Below are 23153 nucleotides of genomic sequence, written 5' to 3'. Positions count from 1 at the left end.
AAAAAGCAGCGTGAACATTCTTCAAAACATCTTTTTATGTACCATGGAAGAAAGTAGGCCATATAGTTTTGGAACAACATGATATAAAATGTAGAATAAAGGTCACTTTTCTCTGTGTTCAGGCCGTCCTGGAGAGAAAGGATCACTTGGGGAGCTAGGACTTCCAGGCATAGGACCCAAAGGAGACCCTGGTAAGCCTGGTATCCCTGGCAATCAAGGGTTTCCTGGCCTTCAGGGGCCTCCAGGGCCCAGAGGGGATAATGGAATACCTGGATTTAATGGACTAAAGGGTAAAGTCTCTTGTACACTCCACAACTATTCCCACATGTCTCAATATGCTTTATGAGTTTTATAATTTAATTAATGCAACATTTTTTGTAGCATCATAAATGGTGCTTCCAAACCTCTAACTCAGCCTGGTAGATGATAAACCAGACAGAAAAATCTCATTGACTTAGAAAGGACCTAAGCCATATCAAGTGACCAACATATCATAGAGACTTGGGTTTGTGTATTTTTGCTAAAACCATAGCTAGATAGGAATGTAATATTATGAAATATATATTATATATATATATATATAAACTATACTATGTGTTTGTCACCACATTTAAAATGCCCTGGCTATTTTTTGCCTTAGGTCTTTTGATTCTCATCTGTACACTGTCATATGCTAATGTCACTCAGGTTTACCTGGATTACCTGGACTAGATGGCTGTGTTGGCAGCTCAGGGCGGACTGGACCTCAAGGTGTGCTTGGTCTGAAAGGCATTAGGGGGCTTGATGGGCGTCCAGGTTTCCCAGGAGAAAATGGATTCAAGGGCCAGAAAGGTACTTTGAAATGCTTTAGAACACCAAAGTGTTATTCTTTTGCTCAGTATCACAATTACAGGTGATCTGGACAGTGATGTGCACATTATTAGAATGTACATTTTTTGTGCTCCATCTTGCAGGATGTATTGGGCCTCAAGGACCTCCAGGAGACACAATTTCAGTCCCAGTGAAAGGCCAGATGGGGCCACCTGGATCTCAGGGGGATACTGGTTTCTCTGGAGCAAGGGGTAAGGGAATTAACTTGGTAAAATAGTACTTAAGTTAGATTATTCTCAGGAAATTTGTATATTTGTGCATGTAAATTTAAAGAGTTCACCCAAAAATGTGCCATCAAAGATGTTTGAATAATATTTCAGCACTGTAGGTCCATACAATGCAAGTGAATGGGTGCCAAAATGTTGACATTCTTAAAAGCACATAAAGGCAGCATAAAAGTAATCCATACCACTCCAATGTTTTAATCCATATCTTCTTATCTTCAGTGATATGATAGGTGTGGGTGAGAAACAGATCAATATTTAAGCCCTTTTTTGCTATTAATTCTTCTCCCTTTCCAGTAGACGTGATGTGCATGAAGAAACATGAGAAGAAGAATGTGAAAATGATCTGTTTCTCACCCACACCTATCAAATGACATGATGACTAGAATCTGTAAATGTACCAATTTGTTCCCCTAAATGACAAGTTTAAATGGTATAAGTTGATGGTAATCTGTGTTGTTAGTTGAATAGTCTTCATATTGATTAGACCATAGGAAAGCTTCAGATGTGGTCTTTACTCTTAAAACTCAGGTAATAAGGGAACACAAGGCCCTCCTGGCCAGCCAGGTTACCCTGGACTAAATGGGCCCCCAGGGTTTGAAAGTGGTAGTCGTGGACCCCCAGGTACCCCTGGACAGCCAGGTGAGCCTGGAACACGTGGGCAGCCTGGGCCAAAGGGCATTGTGGGATTATGTGGAGACAGCGGTGATCCAGTGAGTGGACGGTCTTATTTAAATCCTCTCATTTTATTCTTGCCAGTTATTTATTTGAGTGCACTAAAATATAGATGTATATCAAATACAATTTTGTTATATTTAAATAGTAAAAGAGAGGGAAAGTCTAGTCATTAACAAATGTTTGTTTGCAGGGTGACCCTGGATTGACTGGTATGTCTGGAACCCCTGGTTTCCCTGGATTTGATGGTCTTAAAGGTACAGTAAAATCTCAGCACCTATCCTTTATTTACTCCTGTGAACTGTCTCAAAAATATACTCAAAACATCACATATTCAACTGACAATTTCCTCATTTGCATTTATTAAACCTTTACACACCTAACCCACACTAAATAAAACCCTTCCATACTCAAATCCAATTACAGTCAGCCCTTACATACTTGACGTTTAACCATGCATACTCAAAATCATATGCACAAAACACTTCATAATCAAGCCCATCTACATTCAACTCAAGCTCACGTACAGTTTACTAAAACCTCTCATACTCAAACTTACAACCTTTATAAAGTATAGTACACACAATTATATATAATTATATCATACTTTATGCACACTTTAAATCTCCCTTGTGCAATATGTATGCTACTTGATACCTTAAAAATCTTCTTGTACTTTTAAAGCTTCATTGTGCTGTCTTGAGCAGGTGATAAAGGTGAATCTATTGTTATGCCGGGCCAAACAGGTGCTAGAGGGCTGTCTGGTGAAAATGGCTTATCAGGTGTGACTTTCTTAATTTTTACTGGATATGATTCAGCGTCCTTTTCCTCACCCTCTCATACAGAAATTCATGCACTAAAAATGTTGGATTGAGCTCTAGAATCACTGTCCTCTCTTCCCTACAGCTCTGCCAGGTGATAAGGGAGACATGGGTGACCCCGGCCCTCAAGGACCGAATGGACCCTTTGGCCTGCCTGGTCCACCTGGGAGCACTGGTCTAAGTGGGCCTCAAGGTAAAATATCCATTATTAAACTAATTGTTCCAGCTCTAAAGTTTGATAAGATGGTGCCCCCATTGTAACATTGAGTTAGGCTAATGAACTGTATTACTTCATGGAAGTAATGTTTATAGTGGTTATCGTTGTTAATGCCATTGTTGGTGACGTTATTGTAAATTCTGTATCAATATACTTTTCTCATTTGGTGTTGACATTTCAGGAGTTGTTGGGCCCCCAGGTCCATGTGGAAAGCATGGTCCAGAAGGCCCTCCTGGCCCCACTGGTCCACCAGGCTCTAAAGGAAACATAGGATGCACTGGACTTAGAGGTTTGGATACATTTTGCAATCATGTATTTTTATCCATTGCAAGCTGATTTTTTTTTTACGTATTAATTTATATCTGTGGTTCACTTTCAGGGCCTCCGGGGCCCCCAGGCCTCCATGGACTGGATGGCCTAAAGGGCGTCAAGGGTGAAATGGGGTCACGGGGTGAGAGACATGTGCTGTCTGTTGGGCTGTTAGAATTGTGTGTTGGCTTATTGACTGTTTGAAAAAATCCTTGTTTTTCACTTGTCTGTCTCTCCCTCTCTCTGTCATTCTCTTTCAGATCTGAGTTTAAAAGGTGATGGAGGAGCTCAAGGACTGCCAGGAGAGAAGGGCATTCAAGGAGACCCAGGGTTGCAAGGAACATCACAAACAGGTCTTCGAGGGCCAAAAGGACAGCAGGGTTCACAAGGTACACCTAACTAATCTCCCACAGGATTCTAATTAAGGAGTTCTTACTAAATTAGTCTTATAGATCCAGACTTAAGGCTATCAGCCTAAAGTCTGGTTCAATCTGCAGCTTTTTCGGGCTCACTTAAGGCCTCGATATACTTCCTATGAAATCGAAATCATTTAGCACAAAATCTGGCCATAAAGAAGGTGTTTATACGTTTGTTTTTGTGGTTTGTAACAGCTCGCTGGGGCGAACTTTTAGGAAAAATTCTATTTGACAGCAAAACACCTTCTTACTGCTATTGGTCCACATCATCGGTAGGTGTGACCCTGAGCTCCACCTACCATTGTTTCCTTTTATTTTATTATCCTCTTTTCTCCCAATTTGGAATGCCCAATTCCCACTACTTAGTAGGTCCTCGTGGTGGCGTGGTTAAGCCGAGTAGCAGAGGTCAAGTCTCAGTTGTCTCCACTTCTGAGACAGTCAATCCGTGCATTTTATCACGTGGCTCTCTGTGCATGACACCGCAGAGACTCACTGCATGTGGAGACTCATTCTACTCTCTGCAATCCACGCACAACTTATCAAGCACCCCATTGAGAGCGAAAACCCCTAATCGCAATCACGTGGAGGTTACCCCATGTGACTGGAGTCACTCAGCACGCCCTGGATTCAAACTCGTGACTCCAGGGGTGGTAGTCAGTTTCAATCCTCACTGAGCTACCCAGGCCCCCAGAGCTCCACCTACCTTGATGCCGACAGCAAGTTCTGTTAATGAGTCAAAATGAGTCAACATGAACACATAACTCTACATAGTTATTAGTGACCTGGTGCAACTTACCTACACCTGTATGATCATTCACTTAGAAACATTTTCCAAGACAATGTCATGCGACTTATTTTTGTTGAATCAGTCTACTAAAGGAACCAAATCTTCTTAAATAATCTCAAGTGCCCATTCACTCATGTGTCATATGCAGTGAAAGCCATTCACACATCTGTCTAAAGTAAGATATGCCCAGGATTATTATTTTGTCTTTATTCTGAACATTATCACTTTTATGCACTTATATTTGCATAGTATCAGTATCATTATAAATAACTGTAATAGTGTAACAGTGCATATAATGGCCATATATGGCATTTTAGGACATTAGCATCATGAATTCAGAATATAAACAAGACAAATTAAAACATTTCTACTGCATATACATTACATTAAATCATCATTGAGTGATTAAAATGGCTTCTCTATGAGTAGACCTTATGTGAAGTCTACACATAGAATAACGCATAAAAGCATTGATAACACATTTTAGTTTAACACGTTGTTTAAGGTTTTACATGTAGCATCCTCATATTTAAATGTACTTCTAAACACCTCCCACAGTGGTGTGTCCAGTGTCTGAATGTTCGGAAACAGTATACCATTGCTTAGCTGTTTAGAACTGCTTTCCCCCTGAAAGAAAGAATTAAAAGGAACTTTTCCGGTAGTATATTGAGGCCTTTATAGAGGAAGAGTCTGTCTGACTGACATGTTAACAACCAAATACAATTTGTTGTATGTGACCTTTAGGTTTATGTAAATATGGCTTTAAAAATATGCCACCAGAAGGACTTTTCATTTTAAAATGATTTAAAATAATAAGAATAATCTTAGTAAACACAAATAAAAAAAATTATTAATAATAATTAATAAAAAAAAATTTGATCCTGGATGCTGAATCCTCAATACAGGGTTTAAGCTATGCTATGTTCTCGATATAGTAATAGCTGTGACACAAAACACCTATTGATCCGTTACATATAAATCTATATAAACTATCATTTTAAAATGTCTATTAAAATAAATCATCCTTTCTCCTCCTCCTTTCTCTATAGGAGACCCTGGTTTGATCGGTCCTCAAGGACTTCGTGGTGCAGACTGTAAGGATGGTAAACTTGGACAATATGGAGAACAGGGTTACCCTGGCCCAGATGGACCACCAGGTGTGTGTGTGTGTGTGTGTTTATGTGGAGAAGCATTTTAATTACACAATGAACAATAAAATGTTGTATGGGTTAATCTCTCTATGCCTGGAAAGAATGGTTCATATTTCACCGCAAAATTAAAAGAAAAGAAAAAACATTAATTTTTTGAGAAAGAAAATTAAGCCTTTATTGTCTTCATTGATGACAAGTGGGTTATTCTAATTGCTATAATGCAAAAAAAAAAGAAGAAAGTACAGGCTAAACTGTTATGGAAATCATTTGTGTGTGTGTGTGTGTGTGGTTTTCCCAAAATTTTTGGAGAGAAATATGACCTGCATAGGCTTATTTTCTTTGTGAGATTCAGCATTATATCTTATATCTACAGTACATACTACAGTACGTTGTGTGGATGGTGCTGTATATTTTTTGCTTTTCCAGGCCCAATGGGAGAGGTGGGAGAACCAGGCACTATATTCAGACTTAGTGGTGATGATGGCGAGAAAGGTCAGCCTGGGTTACCAGGATATAAAGGAGAAAAAGGGTACCCTGGACTCAATGGCCCACCTGGATATCAGGGCCCGGAAGGCCCAAAAGGTAAAAGAAACCATTACTGATGAATAATAATATAAGCAAGCACACAACACACACAACTTTGATAAATGCTTTGAACTGCTACTTTATACAGTATCAACTCCTAATAAATATAGTCAAAGAAACTGTACACACAAGCAGATACATTTACGTATTTTAATATTCATACATTCTCTTTTAGATTCAAGCAATAAAACAAAGACAGTGTCCCCAAAATGTATTTGGACATGTAAGACACCCTTAAAAATGATGCATTAGATCGCAAAATATGAAACCAAATTACATCTGTAATTCAATTATTACTTTTAACCAACTGCATGCAAGGAAATTTTAGTGGATGTACTGTATGAATCAGTTCCCCTTAAGGTCACACAGGTTCCCTTGCAGAATAACCACTGGTGTAGTTTGTCAGATTTACAATATATACGTTTCACTAAATTTGACATACAAAAAGTTCCCAAATTTCTTAGTTTTTTTAATAATTTATTCAGCAAAGTGTGGTTTACAGTAAGTCTCCAAAATGTTTTTGGACCACTGTACATGCACGCATACACACATACTTGTATAATAAAAACCATGCATCACAAACTTTCGATGTTTAGCACTTTTTTAACAACCTCCCCAAACTTAACAGATCTATCGCCAAGACTTGTGTACTGCTGCTGCTCCAAAGAGCCATGTGCACAGAGTCTATGCTAGCTAGGTGTGCCTTGGCCTGCTTGGTCAAATGTCATAATGCTAATGAACTAATTCTCTATGTGTGCCTGGGGCTGCTTGGCAGAATGGTTTAAACAGGTAGTGACCTAACTCATCATGTGTACCTAGACCTAGAAAGCCCAGAGCATATTTAACAATTGGCTTAGCCTAGCTATGGATGTATTTAATTAAAATAATGACCTAAGATAGGATGTGTGCAAGTGCCTGATTTAGCTGCGGTTAACCTTGATAAAAACGTGCTTCCATTTGTCGTGGCCAAAAGCAGACCTTACCATGCAAGCTGATAAAAGACAAGGCCCCAGCACCCACATTTTCAAACAGCATTTTCAGAGAAACTGGCTTACTTGCAAACTGAGCTAATGTAAATGTTAGGCTAAGAAAGTGTACGCAAGTTGATTGGCTACCTGATTACTATCAAAGGACCTACAGTATCAACGTATACCATGTGAGCCAATTGGCTTGACATATCACATGTGAGCGAGCTGATTGGCTAACAGATAACAAGTTCAAAGAACCTATCAGCTTGGTTCTATCATAACTTAGTTATTTGTGTTTTAGGTCATTGTAAGTACAATTTTTACAGGTGAAAGAGGACAACATGGATCCATGGGCCTTCCAGGTCCCTTTGGCTCCATGGGCGAATGTGGCCCCCAAGGACCCAGTGGTGCTAAAGGAGAGAAAGGAGATCAAGGTCAGCAGGGCCTCCAAATCATGATATGACCATCTCTCTACCATATTACAAATCCTACACTCTCAATATCTCTTTCCCTCTGTATTTGTAGGTCAGAAAGGAGACCCTGGTATTGTCAGACCTGCTAATATACCCTGTAGCCCTCCACAAGGCCCCACTGTTGCTCGTGGCCCCACTGGCTTGATTGGAATTGAGGGTGTGGCTGGACCCAGTGGAAGAGAGGGTCCAAAAGGTACATAGGGAATTCATCTTTAAAAGGGAGCATTCAATTTTGAAATTCCTCATTAGCAGGTATGAGCAACGACAAACAAATTGGGTATGGCAGAATCAGGCCTCAAAAGAGACATTTTATTTCAAATACAGGCAAACATGTAAATAGGGAAAATAAAGTGTCTAATTTGATAATATGCAGTAACTAAAAAGGTTGCTGCAAGGTCTTTGAGGTACTAGGGTACTACTTTAAGTTAGTCACTCAACACTGCCTGATCTTGCCTAGGTATGAAGGGACCAATAGGAGCTGTTGGATTTCCTGGACTACCCGGGCCACAAGCATTAGATGGACCTCCTGGAAACCCTGGAGATGATGGCCTGAGAGGACCCCCAGGCTTTGAGGGTGTGATTCTGTGTATAAAACAGAATTCAATCAATCTGGTTTACCAATAGTTTATCAATAGTTGAGCCTAATGACATCTAACTGTTGTATCCTCTATCTTCCATCCATTCAGTTATTCATCCACTACATTTACATTTATACCTTTAGCAGAAGCTTGTTTCCAAAGTGACTTACAATTGAGACTGTATCTGTCCAACCACTTGCATCAACCCATTCATTGATTCTTTTGTCCTTCCCGTTTCTTCTTCTGTCCCAGGATCCCAGGGACCTCCTGGTGAACAGGGTGCTCCTGGAACTGGTGAGAAGTTTACTTCTGGATTCCTTTTGGTGATGCACAGCCAGTCTGAAGCAGTGCCTGCTTGTCCCCAGGGCCTGACCAAGCTATGGGAGGGCTACAGCCTGCTTTATTTAGAGGGTCAAGAGAGAGCACACACACAAGACCTAGGTATGTTTAGACATACATTATGAACTACTATAACATTTATGTAGGGCTGGGTAGTATGGCAGTTGGTTATATAATATATTAAACATCTGGGGGTTGTATGTCCAGCAAGAAGACTACACAGTGATATACTGTTAATGTGATATAAATTTGCATAAAATAAAAATTAGGGCTGTCAGTTTAACATATTCATTTAGGACTGATTAATTATAAAGAAATAATAAGAAAATGTATGTGAAGATAAATTAATATAATATAATTAGATTAATTATATAAAAATAATACATTAATACATTTATTATTATTATAATTTTATTCATTTATGTATTTATATAAATCCTTATTAGGGATGCACTGATACTATTTCTCTTCCGATTCCGAAAATCTCAGTATCGGCCGATACCGATACCGATCCCAATCCGATACCAGTGTTGTTTTTTTGCATAATCAGTTTAGAATACATTATTGTGTGGAACTAATTGGGAATACTCTTTAATATGTTAAGAAACACAAACCTCTAACTACACATTATTTCAATATAAATGTAGCCTATAGCTTATTAAGAAACACTTTATTATTAACTAGTATACTGGATAATGTAGCCCTTTATTTTCCCCCAAAAAAATTTCAACTTGCATATGGACTTTAAATGATTCAGATCTCTTTTTTGTTACATTTTTTGGAACCCATTCAACTTAAATATTGTTATCAATTTTAAACTAATGATGACAATAATAATAATAATAATAATAATAAATTGTTATTAATATTATTATTATTGACTTTTAATTTTAAATTGTGCACTTTTTAAACCCTCATGCTTATATTTTGACATTCTAAACTCTCCAGGAAGTCCTGTATGTGTCTGTTTGTAGGCAAGTTCACAGTAGTTTAATTTGATTCTTATTCAAATTCTGGTAAAATGCTCCTCCAGTGCCATTCTAAATACAAAATATAAGTGAACCGAACTTTTGAACATCTACATCTGAGATGTTGTTCATGAGTAGAGCTCAAATATTGTACACTGGCGTGAAGGCTAAAAATAGCTGCGAGTGTGTGTGTAAATAGTGCAGCGCATATCAATATTTTTTTGGAGCTTGACAGCAATAAACATGACTAACACACAGTATCAGATTTGGATTGGGCTCGTCGGACCAATACCCGATCCATCTAAAAGCTTCAGTATCTGAGCCGATACCGATCCGGGTATCAAATCGGTGCATCCCTACTTATTATCCCCTTTTCTTCTAATTTGGAATGCCCAATTCCCACTACTTAGTAGGTCTTTGTGGTGGTGCAGTTACTGACCTCAATCCAGGTGGTGGAGGACAAGTCTCAGTTGCCTCTGTGCATCTTATCACGTGGCTCATTGTGCATGACACCGTGGAGACTCTGCATGTGGAGGCTCATGCTACTCTCCGCGATTCACGCTCAACTTACCTCGCACCCCATTAAGAGCCAGAACCACTAATCATGACCACGAGGAGGTTACCCCATGTGACCCTCTACCTGGCTGGAGTCACTCAGCCCACCCTGGATTCAAACTCGTGACTCCAGCAGTGGTAGTCAGCATCAATAATCGCTGAGCTATCCAGGCCCCTAATACATTTATTATTAATAAAATATACAAATAAATTATTATATCATTTTACAATAATAAAATTACACACCCTAAACCATACATAAATTCCATAATAAAAGTATGTATTTTCCTACCATCGGAGCAATTCAAGTTTGAAGTACATGTAACTTCATGTGTTTGAGCCGCATCAGCTGGGGGCTGTGAGTGCGCCTCACCAAACCTTACAAGTAGCACAGCCACAGAATGAGAGTGTTCTTCACAAGTCAAATCAAGACATATATATTTGTATAGTGCTTTTCACAACACAAATCATTTCAAAGCAGCTTTACAGGAAATTATGCTGGATGAAGCACAACAAAATGCAGGGTCTCGAGACAAGATTTTCAAAGTTTCAACCACTTTTAACTTGACACAGAGTCCTATAAATGTGGTGTTTATGATGCTGAATACAAGTGCGACAGTCCAAAAACAGACTAGCCAGGACAGATTAACCAACTGTATTGCAAAATGGATTGCTGTCGATTTTCGGCATGTTCGGTGATATGGGAATATATCAATTTCCACTTTTTATTGTCTAATCAATGCTGTACATGTCAGCCACAAATTTGCAATATATGTCAATCTGAATAATTATATTTAGAATTATGCATTAATTTAATTATTTGGGGGGCTTTATTGTGAGAATATATATATATATAAGTTCGGGGGTTCAAGCCCCAGCACCATCAAGATGCCACTGTTGGGCCCTTGAGCAAGGCACTTAACTCCAGGTTGCTCCGGGGGGATTGTCCCTGTAATAAGTGCACTGTCACTTTGGATAAAAGTGTCTGCCAAATGCATATGTGTATATATATATAATGTAATTAATTTAATGAAACAAAAAATATCGATTGACAGACCTAGTTAAAATTTGTGATGCAAATTGTACACGTTTTTATACATTCAGTCTGTGTGTTTGTGTTCATCAGGTCAAGCAGGTTCATGTTTGCGTATGTTCAGCACCATGCCATTCTCCTGCTGTAATACTGAGACTTGCGACTACGCTAACCGCAATGACAAATCTTATTGGCTGTCTACCACTGCCTCGATTCCTATGATGCCTCTGGTGGGGCCAGAAATTCAGCCACACATCAGCAGGTGTGTGGTGTGTGAAGCTCCATCACCAGCCATTGCAATACACAGTCAAGACACATCTACACCACAGTGTCCACCCACATGGAGAAGTCTTTGGACTGGATATTCATTCCTGATGGTAAGAGGACAGAGATGTGTATCTTTGCATGTTTGTTCTTGTGCTTTAAGGTCAGGTTTTGCCTGACATCCTTTCTGTGTCCCAGCACACAGGATCAGGGGACGAGGGAGGGGGGCAGTCTCTGACGTCAACAGGAAGCTGCTTGCGGGACTTTCGCAGTCAGCCGTTCGTGGAGTGTCAAGGGCCACGTGGCACGTGCCATTATTTTGCCACCATCTACAGCTTCTGGCTGACTAGAGTGAGCGAGCTGCACTTTAACCCGAGCCCTCACAGTACTGTACTAAACAGCGAACAGGAGCAGCGCAGCAGCATCAGCCACTGCAACGTTTGCATGAGGGAGTGATTTCATCACAAGTCTCTCATGTTTCCTAGAAAACTGCACTGAGAATGCACAAGAGTAGGTCATCAGATTGGTAGTCAATGAAGATGCTTTTGGTCTCTTTTGTGGAGAAGGAAAACAATTACTTAATTTTGACCGTTTTTGTTGAACTACAGGCTGTGAGCTTTGCTGAAGTTTTTCCTGCAGTCACTGGATGTATTCCCACAGAGCTCTTTCAAACATATTCTTCTTTAAAGGAAAAGTTCACCCAAAAATGAAAATTCTATCATCATTTACTCACCCTCATGACTTAAACCCATATGACTGTTTTTGTCTATTTTTATGCTTCAAAAAGGATGCAAACGTGTTAAAAATGTAGTTTATGCAACTCATGCATGAATTACCAAATCTTCTGAAGGCATTGATTTTAGTGAGAAACAATACAAACATTTTGTTTACTTGTTCAGATTGACTTGCATGGTCACACTAGAACTTGTATTGTTTAATGTAAAAAAAAAAAAAGTCATACAGGCTTGGAACAAAATGAGAGTAAGTAAATTATTACAGAATTTTCAATTTATGACTGAACTGTTCCTTTAAGTCTTTGCATAAATTACATTTTGTGTCATTATATTTGGTGCTAGTGAAAATGAAACAATTTGCACAAATTCCTATGTTAATTTCCCCCTCTCTCACTGCAACAACAAATACTTATTTCACCTACATTTTGCCTGTAAACATCAAACATCAGCGTAATCTTGTAATGGTAGTTTTTGTATATGGCGCAATTTTTAACCAAAATGAAGCTTGAATACTAAACTTGGACATTAGCGTTACTATACTTTTTCTTTTACGGCGTTCACTCTGATAGCAGTTTGTAGTGACAGAGAAGTTTCAGGTGACATGAGCGATGATCTTTGATTTTTAATGGGAATGACAACAAGGTTGTGAGGGAAAGACTTACTATCTCTTCAATGGCACGAATGGTATAAAGCTGTATAAAGCTCAGAGATTGCATCTGATTTTCCACAACTCATGTTGTCTGGAGTTCTTTGTATACTGAATGTCCTTGGACAGATATTTTATCAATGTTTTTTCTGCAGAACAATCCAAAAACAATTTAAACTTTAGTAAAGCCCATTGAAGAGACTGTAAGTCTATCCGTCACAGCCTCGTTGTCATTCTAATAAAAAATAAAATGTGGCGCTAGCGTGAACAAGGTCAAGTAGAGTAGAGTTAAACTTTATGCAAAAATGCTCTATTTCTTTTTTCAAGCAGTATTAGTGTTTCTCTCGAAATGAATTAAGGAACTATGGAATTAAACTTTCAACAAAAAACCTCAAGTTTGTAAGACCAAAGGAAACACATTTTCTTGTGGACATAGACTGCATTTGCAAGGTGGTTTGATTGGTTGATTGGTTTTAGGGTATTCGGGACTTGAAGGAATATTCCGTTTTAGATTAGTCGACAGAATTTTCGGCATAAATAATTACCATAAAAATGTATTTAGTCTCATCCCTCCCTTTTTTCTGGGTTACAGTGAGGCACTTACATTGGAAGTCAATGGGGCCAATCCATAAACATTAAAATACTCACCGTTTCAAAAGAATAGCCACAAGATGTAAACAATATCCATGTTAACATGATTTTAGTGTGATACAATTGCTTGCTAAGCTTTACTGTGTAAAGTTATGTATAATTTTACAACTTCGTTACCATGAAGATATAATGTCAACATACACTAAAGCCCTCAAATGACTGTAAAATGACTATTTAAACAACTTTAAAGCTCAAATGACACACATGTTTTAACAGGAGAATTAATCAAGTGCTTTTGTAAAATTATAAGCTTCATGTTTCTGCCTTTAAACCCTCTTAAAAATTGGCCCTATTCACTTCCATTGTAATTGACCTCAATGCAACCTAAATTTTTGCTTTATTTTCAAATGCTGTCGATTGAGCTTAACTTGTATAAAACCTTGTATTGAATCTTTAAGTAGGTAGACGTTAATCATAATACTTCATATTACTCTCTACGTGGTTTCTATAAGAAAGTTTTGTTTGATGTGTCTTCTCTTCTGTTTTTGTGAAAGGTGCCATTTAGTTTCCCAGTCATCATTACTGAACACTTGAGAATCTTCACTGCCTAGTTTTACTTTTGTTTTTTTAAAAATTGATGGCGCTCATTGTCTAAACTAACTCAAGCCATTAAAAGGAAGCCAACACCCTCAGTATTCAATTGTTCATATCCTCGTAACATGGAGGCATGAGTCCTGTTTTGAGCATGGTATATTATTTTGTATGTATATATGATTGCACTGTTGAACATACAGCTTTGCTTTATACTTTTTTCTAAATGTCAAAAGTATTTATTTAGCTAGAGACTATTTTGGTGCTATTTTTGAATGGAAAAACAAACTTCACAGCAAATGGAAAAGCTTTTTCCTTTCTTAAAAGAAGTTATTATCCTTTTTTTCTTTATTTTCTCTCTTTTTTTTTATAATGTTGCCGGCAACTTAGAAATGCATTTCATTGTGGCATTTAGGAGTTGTGTGTCTCTCTAGTACTGTACTCTTAGACATGAACATGGAAGTACACCCACGACAAGGACAACAAACATTTTTAAAACACTTGTATATAACCATTCTTTTACTACGTCTTTGCATTTAACATTGAGCGATCAGGTTCAATTCTTATGGTGTATTAAATGTCTAATAAAAGTTCTGCTCTTTGTAATAACTTGCAATAAAATATGTGGCTAACTATTTCTTTTGTTATTGAAATCTGCCTTGGTTCAACAGTCCATAGTAATAAGGCACTTGACGTTATTTTATATTGTCTATGTTGAGCCATACAAAGCCCTATAACCATATAATTACAATATAGCATGACATGTCATACCTTAATGCATAAATATGGTTAGATCATATTATGGTCATTGTGGTGTCTTGAAATTTGAAATCATTCAGTTAGAACATGTTGGGGGAAAACAATGGTTTCCTTTTTGTTTACAAAAAAGAAGAAAAGTGCAAGTTAACATAATTCCATTCAGGTAACCGAGGCACATTGAAACAAATGCATACAATTGCACATAAAAGAACATACTGCACTTGGATTCAAAGCATCTACAAACATGTGTCTTAGATGTAGATTTCATTAATGTTCACTGTTAATAAACACTGAATGGCTGTTTGATCATTCTATCATTTACTCGCACCTCAGGTTGTTCCATACCTGTATGAGTTTCTTCGAGACACAAAAAGAGATATTATGCAGAATGTCTCCGTTGCAATTTACTTTCATTGCATCTTATTTCCATACAATGAAAGTGAATAGTGAGTGAGGATGTCAATCTGCCTAACATCTTGTTTGTGCTTCACGAAAGGAAGTCCATGTTTGGAACAGCACGAATGTGACAGAAACAAAACCATTTTCATTTTTGGATGAACTATCCCTTTAAGATTAGGATAAGACCCCCATTTTAGGCAAAAGAAACGTGTAGTGTATGAAAAGAAGTGCAACAATTCTTTTAAGATTTTTGCAGACCCCCATGTGTGAATTGAAATTCAGGAAACTGCCTTGCAAACTTCCCACACATCTAAAGAAATTGCATGCCAATGGGGATCCACGATGACATCATAAAGGATATGCCACTATACCACCAATCATTGTAGGTAGAATCATCTCATAATATCTGCGATGTCTTTACTGTAAACATTCTAGAAGTCAATCTCAATATTTGTCATACATTCTCAATGCGCTCAGAGATCAAACCTCTAAATTTGTCACCAGCAAATCTCTTCAGTGCTTGGGTTGGAGTAGGCATAAACTGTGTGTGATGTTCTGGTCTGTGTAGTGCCCCCAATAAAATAAACAGTACATGACACCTTGTAACTGCTGGTAATTTCAGGCATATTTCAGACTGCTTTCAATACTGCAGTTCCCAACAGTGAAAAGACAAATTTGTTGTGTGGTCATGTGGCCAGTAGGTGGCAGCAACCTCAAGCGCAAATACAAATTTGAGGCATGTTGTTCACATTATGTGATGAATATGGTTGTCATTTTTTGACAAAAGGTTTGTGGATGTGTACAACATAAAATAAAGCACATAAAATACCATACTCTCAATGTAAACTTTTATTTACATCATCTTGGAATATTTATTACAAAACCGTGTCCAAACAGGGTTTCCACACCTTTTGAACAATTTAAGCTTAAATTAATCTCCATGACTATTAATATTTCATTAATTTCCATGAATATTTGTAATTGTATTAATTTCCATGACTATTTATAATTTTATTAATTTCCATGAATATTTATAATTGTATTAATTTTCATGACTATTTAAGATTTTACATTACATTTTACATTTTCATACATTTTCATTTTAAGATTGTATTCATTTCCATGCCTATTTAAGTTTAAATTTATTTCCATTTTAAGATTTTATTGTTTTTCATGACTAAGATTTCATTAATTTCCATGACTATTAAAGATTTTATTAATTTCCATTACATTTTAAGTTTTCATTCATTATATTTTTCATTATTTATATTTTATTAATTTCCATTACATTTTACATTTTCATAAATTTCCATTTTCAAATTTCATTAATTTCAGATCTGGCATCACACAAGATTTCACTTGTATTAGTTTCCTGATGAATTGTAGTATGTCTGCAGTCCATAATGGCCACTAGACATCACAAAGCCTGAAAGGCCATAATGATGGCTGTTTATGTGCAGGATTCAAATTAATGCAATTGTTCTAAACTGAATGTTCTCAAATAAGCATGTTAACATTTTAAAGGGACAGAAAAGGGGTCAACCACACATGCACATACAGTATGATCAACACGTTCACAGAGTTGTTTTTACCTGCAAATATATTCAACACTCTCTTCAGTGGTCCAGTGTAGATCAGCCCCACCAGAATACCAGACAGGTGTCCAACAAATTAGGTTCTGCAAAAGTTTAAAAGTGTGTGTTAAAATGAGCTGTGAATATTGTCATGTGCCTACAACCACTCAAAGTTCTTTAAAAAAAAAAAACATTTTATTAACACTTATTCACTAGTAAGGACAGCAAAAATGTTTGTAAGGCATACTATTCTTCTCTCGTTTAAATACTAGATTCAAAAGTGTATTGTAACACTAACATAAATGAATGCATAAGCTTCAAAGTGGGGGGAAAAAAAAGTATTTTAGTTAGAGGTAGACTGATATATCGGTTTCACCAATTAATCAGTGCCGATAGTTGATTTTCATTATCGGCAAAACATTATGGCAATAGTTTTTTCTTTTTTTGTATTCCTCCGTGTTCCTCTATGGCTGGTGCCGGAGGATTATACAGTTCTATATAGTTATATATATATATATATATATATATATATATATATATATATATATATATATATATATATATATATATTATACAGATTATACAGCAGCCTCTAGAGGTGAAATAAAAACAATCACTGACAACTAGTGGAGATTTGCTGTATCTAAATCTTTCAACATTGACAATATACATCCATATTATTATCCTCACTTCATGCAGATTTGGTTATTTTGATTAGATAAATCAAGTGTTCTAAATTGAAAAGAAAGCAAAGAAAAATGTGACTTTATGAAAACGTCTTCCATATACATTGTCTTCATATCTTGTGAATAATAATAAACCATCCTCAAACATCATCTGATAAATTAAATATATTCAAAACCTTTCACCTGGTCAAAGGCTATAAGAAGCTTAATTTGGTAAATACTTAAATATATAGCATTTTAAATATAGAGAAAGGAAAAACTAGGAAATATTTTTAACATTCTAAAATTTGGGGCCTGTGTCAGTGAGTTTTGACATTGACTACCAACACTGAAGTGGCGAATTCGAAGGCAGAGCATGCTGAGTGGCTCCATTCAGGTCTCCTAAGCTACCAAATTGGCCCGGTTGCTAGGGAGGGTAGAGTCACATGGGGTAACCTCCTCGTGGTCGCTATATTGCGTGGTTCTCGCTCTCTGTGGGGCGCGTGGTGAGTTGTGCGTGGATGCCACAGAGAATAGCGTAGGCCTCCACTCGCACTACTTCTCCGTGGTAAAGCGCTCAACAAGCCACGTGATAAGATGCGCGAATTGACGCTCTCAGACGTGGAGGAAACTGAGATTCATCCTCTGTCACCCGGATTGAGGCGAGTCACTTTGCCACCAGGAGGAATTAGAGCGCATTGGGAATTGAGCATTCCAAATTGGGGAGAAAAGGGGAATTTTACATTTATTTTAAAAATTATTGGCCGATTAATCGGTTATCGGTATCGGCAAAATCCACTATCGGTTGCATAAGATAGGAACTACTGGTTCTTTCTATTGTCACAATGAGCAGAAATACAAGAAGTCATTGCTTCAGCCGCTCAGCGCTCTTTCAAAAAGAGGGAGCACTGCTTGGATAAGGTAATGACAGAAAAACAAACAGCTTCTGGAGTTAATTCACACTAAATAACAACCAATCTACATGCTTTTACAGTAGTTATATTGTAGTAAGCATGACTGTACTACAAGCCAAGATGGGATCTGCTGACTTTTTTTGCATTATCTGTGCTGATTTTGAGGGGAAATCTGCAGAATTCTGCAGAAAGGAATGAAACGTAGGGAAAAAATAAATGGAGCTGTAAGTATTATACTTTTATTGATAAATGAAAGCATCATGAAATTAGCCAAAATATTTAATAATTAGGCAATGTGTGGGGAATGTGTTATCTTTTGTGGATGAAAAATGTTTCATACTTGCAAATATCTGCTGTGTGTGTGTGTGTTATATTGTGTTAACCAAGACTGTACTCTCCATGACGGTTTCTGTCACTAATTTATAATTTAGATTTAAAGATTATTGGTTACTGTATTAAATCCATGGTTAATTTTCGTACGGTTAAACATAAAAGAAAGTTAAATAATTTTTCGTTTTAGGACTTTAGACTTTAATTATAAAAAAATATATACAAAAATCCCTAGATCCCTAGCCCATCCCTAGACATAGCAACATTATCTCAATTAATGGGTTTGGGGCAGGGCTATCTGGTCCTTGTTCGATATCTCGTTATCTATTTAAAAAAGAGTCAATGCTATTTGGTTACACTTGTATTATCTAAAGACTTTGTCTTTACCATTGCTTTTCCCACTAGCGGTCATTAAAGGATCTCTGCCACAGATCCTGATGTAAAATCATACATTTAAAAACTCAAAAGTCATTCTTATACTTAGTTTAGTGTAGTTGTTATTTTTAAAAATGTAAGGAAATATATATGGATAAATAACGCTTCAAGCTTAACGGTCCAATAAGGGCATGTCTGCATGTACTCGAATACTCTCTGCTCGCTCAGCATGCACATCTGTGTCATCCAAATAAAAGGGTTGGAGGGATCTTCCCATATATGCCAAAAAAACAAAAACAAATTTAGGACCTCTAAATAATGTGTTTTGATTTTATATTTCCTTTTATATCAGCTGTAATGTCCAGTATTATATAGTATTACAAATAGTGGAGTCAAAAGTTTTAAATCATCATCATCATCATCATCACTGTAGCCTGCTGAAAATTGTGTTAGAAAAATGCAGGTGTCTTGGCTAGTCCCAAAAACAAAATCAAAATCAAATCAAATCACTTTATTGTCACACTACCATGTACACAAGTGCAACAGTAGGTGAAATTCTTGTGTGCAGTTCCGAGCAACATAGCAGTCATGACAGTGACGAGACATATAGTGTGTGCAAATGTGTGTTTTTGCATGTTTTTTCATACTCCTAAAGTCTATTGATATCAGAAATTAGGTCTAGTTATTTTGTGCAACTCTTCACTAGTGGTGCATACTGTGATGAACACCTATTTCAGTCAGATTTTGCACGTGTGGGTTTTATTTCTACACCGATCATTTGCAGCAGTTTGTTAGTCTGATGCACTGTAAATGAATGACTTGGCACCTAAATGAAATAGAAATATACTGTTGTTTCTACTCTAAAGCATTAAAAATGTTTCCTGTGTAGGAAAGCCAGAGTTGCCTTTGAGCTGAGGTTCCAGTAGCCCCTGAAGAATGAGAGCCTGTGCTCAGAAGTCAACAAGGAATCTGTCTATATGTGTTTCGTAATTACCTAATCAAAGAAGATACTGATGGTGATGACCTTCCACTGATCAAACTCCCATCTCTGTTGACTGACCAAATGGCAAAGTGTTGGGCTGGCTTCAGCATCAGGAGTTAATACAATATACACCAATCAGCCAGAACATTAACGACTTCCCCTCTCATCTTTCTGTTCACTTCAATCTTCAATCCATCTTTAAATCACAAAAATATGAACTCTCTCATTAATAAAGATGCATATTGCCAATTTTCTTCATGTTAAGAAATGCACAGTGATGCATATATTATGACTCAATAAGTTGTGAGCCATCACGTTATAATCTAGCTGCAGCAAGTGCGCACTCGTGGGACGAGTGTCCCTGTGACAAAGTGTGTATCAGCCAGGTGCAGTTTCACTCTCTCCCCCTTAGATCGGGACATTCGCTTAACTCATATAGGAGGTGCTGACCACACAGAGAAATGCCAGTTTCAGAGTTTAAAGTAATTTACATTATCTGCTTCTTATTTGAACTTTAATAAAGTTGTAACGCATTAAATATAACTGTATTCAAGATGTAGCGACAGGGTGTTTCCTTTGAAAGAGCTCCGTCTCCACATATTCCACAATGAGAGTGCTTCTGTATTTACTTGTTTTGTATTTTTGCATTATAATTCCCTCATAATTTGCAATCTACATCACCTGAAGCCATTTGGAACGTTAAGAGTGCATCTGGACTGTGAGCTGTGTAATTCTTCCTCTCCTCATTCAGGCGAGAGTTGCAGCATGCCATCATTAGAGTTGAATGCAATCTCAGGTTACTTTAAATGAGACCAAACTACTATTTTGTTGACAATTTTTTATTATCGACGTTGTCGATAATGTTGACTAATTGTTTCAGCCCTACTGCACTGCTGCCACACGATTGGCTGATTAGATAATCGCATGGATGAATGTGGGTGCCAGATGGGCTGCTTTGAGTATTTCTGTAACTGCTGATTTTCACACACAACAGTCTCTAGAATTTACTCTGAATGGTGCCAACATGTGGGCAACTGATTTCATACAGCCACTAAAAATGACTTTGGGATGAAGTTGGTTGAAAAAGTCATTGCAAAAATATCTTGGATTATTTTCGTGCAGAAATGCTGCTACATTTTAAACTGCTTAAATTAAAGGAATGAAAAAGCATAAAGATCACTGCTGAATAATGAACTTATTCAGTAGTGTAGGGGCAGTGGCCAGTCAAGGCAAGCCAGAGGTGGGCTCCTCTAGCTGAGTCTGGTTCCCCTCAAGTTTTTTCTCTCCCCTAGCTAAACATCTTATGGTGCTTTTCCTCTGTTAACTAACACCGTATGGCGATTTTCCTGACCACAGTCGCCTTTGGCTTGCTCTCTGGGGGCTTAAAGATAATAAGGCATGGTTTTCTATAAAGCTGTTCACACGGGACAAAAATACTTTCTGTAAAGCTGCTTTGAAACTGTGTGTATTGTGAAACGTGCTAGACAAATAAAATTGACTTGAAAATGGAAAATACCAAGGGTGTTGCAGCACCACGATGTACGTTATTATACGTTATTTATAATAAGAAACGTGTATAATTATATTAAATAATTAATTTTATATAAAACATGGCATTGTTTAAAAATAGTAGCAAATATTTACTTATGTGCATGCCATCGTCAACAAACTTTGTGTGAACACTGGCTTCATTCCCCCAGGGTGCTATAGTTTGTTCTGAAGAAAAAAGCTTGGCATCTTTCACTGAATAAATTGAGCTTTAGGAGGAATGATCTGCGGTCTGCAACATCTGAGAGCCTTTGCATTGTGAGTGTTCCTATGATGCCAAAAAATTCAATTTTTTGGTTGGGAGTTTAATAGTTCAGAACATGTGTGCACACTGTAATGAAAGGATAATATCACTCAGAATCACATCAGGCTGCTTTAAAAGGATATTGCAAGTTCAATACAAGTTAAGCTTAACCAACTGAATTTGTGGCATAATGTTGACAACCACACAAAAAAAAATTTGACTCGTCCCTCGAGGTTACTTAAAGGCAGAAATGTCAAGCTTATAATTTCATAAAATCACTTACATTGTATTTAAAAATTTACATAATTTACAATTGTCTAATTGTATGACTTTACCAAGAAAAGTTAAGTAAATTGTTTTATTACACTAAAATAATGTTAACACACATATTGTTTACATCTTGTATTAAAAACAGTATTGAAATATATTTTAACGTTTACGGATTGATCCCATTCACTTCCATTTCAAGTGTCTCACTCACACCCAGATTTTAGATTTAAGGAGGGACAAGTCAAATTCATTTTTGTGGTTATAAACATAATGCCACTAATGCTGTCAGTTGACCTTAACTTGTTTTGAACCTAAAAATATTACTTAAATTAATGTTTTGTTTTGTTTTTTTCAACTCAGAAGTGTCTTGCTGTTGTACTGTTGTTTGTTTTGTGCTTTTTAGAGAGAGGACCACATAGTTTGAAGACAAAGGGCATCTTTTTTTCTAGTTTGCTGTTTTTGCACATACATTGGAACATGATTTCAATATTCAGTATCATTTATTTATTTATTTTTTAATGACTTTTTCTACCCTTGATATCTCTAAAGCAAGTTGTATTGGAATCCAATCCTGACTGTGTGGAATTTAAATAAATGCATTTATTATAGAATTCTGTTTCCTGTGTATGATGATTGTTTCATCACCAGCAATCAAACCATTGTGCTTTAAACACTGTATTCCATCCTCCAACCTTTGGCATATGAGAAAACACTGCTTGGTGATCTGATGCAAGAATAAATGTCTCAAGGCGCCTGAAAACCTGAGAGACAAGTCACAGAAAGCTTTCTGAGCGATCTAAAATGGATCAATAATAATTTCGGCATGCGATGAAGCTTCATGAATTAGAGTTTTGACAGCAGATGGCAGCATTGCTCAATAAATCCCGAGAGGAGCAGCGAAGCCACTAATTTGTATGACTTGAATGCACTTCTCCTATAGGAAACTGCACTAGACCAGTATAGTTTTATATATATATAGAGAGAGAGAGAGAGAGAGAGAGAGAGAGAGTATAATATTTTAAACAACCTATATTTATATATAACAATAGGGTACAAAATATCTGCAGTTTTTCACAAATCTTTTTTATTGTAGAATCCACTAAGATAATATAGGTAAAAAAAAATAATAATAATAATAATAAATAATAAAAACAAATCCAAAGAATGCTTTCAGAATCTCATACATAAGGGAAGGAATAATTTTCATAGATAATTTAGAATTGGTTTCCAGTTATAATAGAAATTTAATATATTTTCCTGATAAATTATCATTGTGCATTTTCCAAACCCTTTTCCAA

At 36.9% G+C, this 23153-nt stretch overlaps 1 protein-coding gene across 1 annotated transcript in view; it reads left to right on the top strand.

Annotated features, from left to right (window-relative positions):
* Positions 1-14418, top strand: part of col4a4 (collagen, type IV, alpha 4) — a 60632-nt gene extending 46214 nt beyond the window's left edge. The window contains exons 31-48 of the mRNA XM_052110166.1: positions 123-290; positions 688-831; positions 954-1061; positions 1626-1807; positions 1963-2026; positions 2477-2551; positions 2676-2783; positions 2989-3096; positions 3187-3258; positions 3377-3505; positions 5369-5476; positions 5897-6052; positions 7350-7457; positions 7549-7689; positions 7954-8070; positions 8327-8515; positions 11063-11346; positions 11432-14418. Coding sequence (XP_051966126.1) covers positions 123-290; positions 688-831; positions 954-1061; positions 1626-1807; positions 1963-2026; positions 2477-2551; positions 2676-2783; positions 2989-3096; positions 3187-3258; positions 3377-3505; positions 5369-5476; positions 5897-6052; positions 7350-7457; positions 7549-7689; positions 7954-8070; positions 8327-8515; positions 11063-11346; positions 11432-11689 — 2519 coding nt within the window. The 3' untranslated portion in view covers positions 11690-14418. The remainder of the gene's footprint in view (positions 1-122; positions 291-687; positions 832-953; positions 1062-1625; positions 1808-1962; positions 2027-2476; positions 2552-2675; positions 2784-2988; positions 3097-3186; positions 3259-3376; positions 3506-5368; positions 5477-5896; positions 6053-7349; positions 7458-7548; positions 7690-7953; positions 8071-8326; positions 8516-11062; positions 11347-11431) is intronic.
* Positions 14419-23153: the final 8735 nt, after the last annotated feature.

Source organism: Xyrauchen texanus, chromosome 38 (assembly GCF_025860055.1).
Source record: "Xyrauchen texanus isolate HMW12.3.18 chromosome 38, RBS_HiC_50CHRs, whole genome shotgun sequence".
Taxonomy (NCBI): Eukaryota; Metazoa; Chordata; class Actinopteri; order Cypriniformes; family Catostomidae; genus Xyrauchen; species Xyrauchen texanus.
Note: the sequence above shows the minus strand (reverse complement) of the source record. Positions and strands in the feature narration are given on the sequence as shown.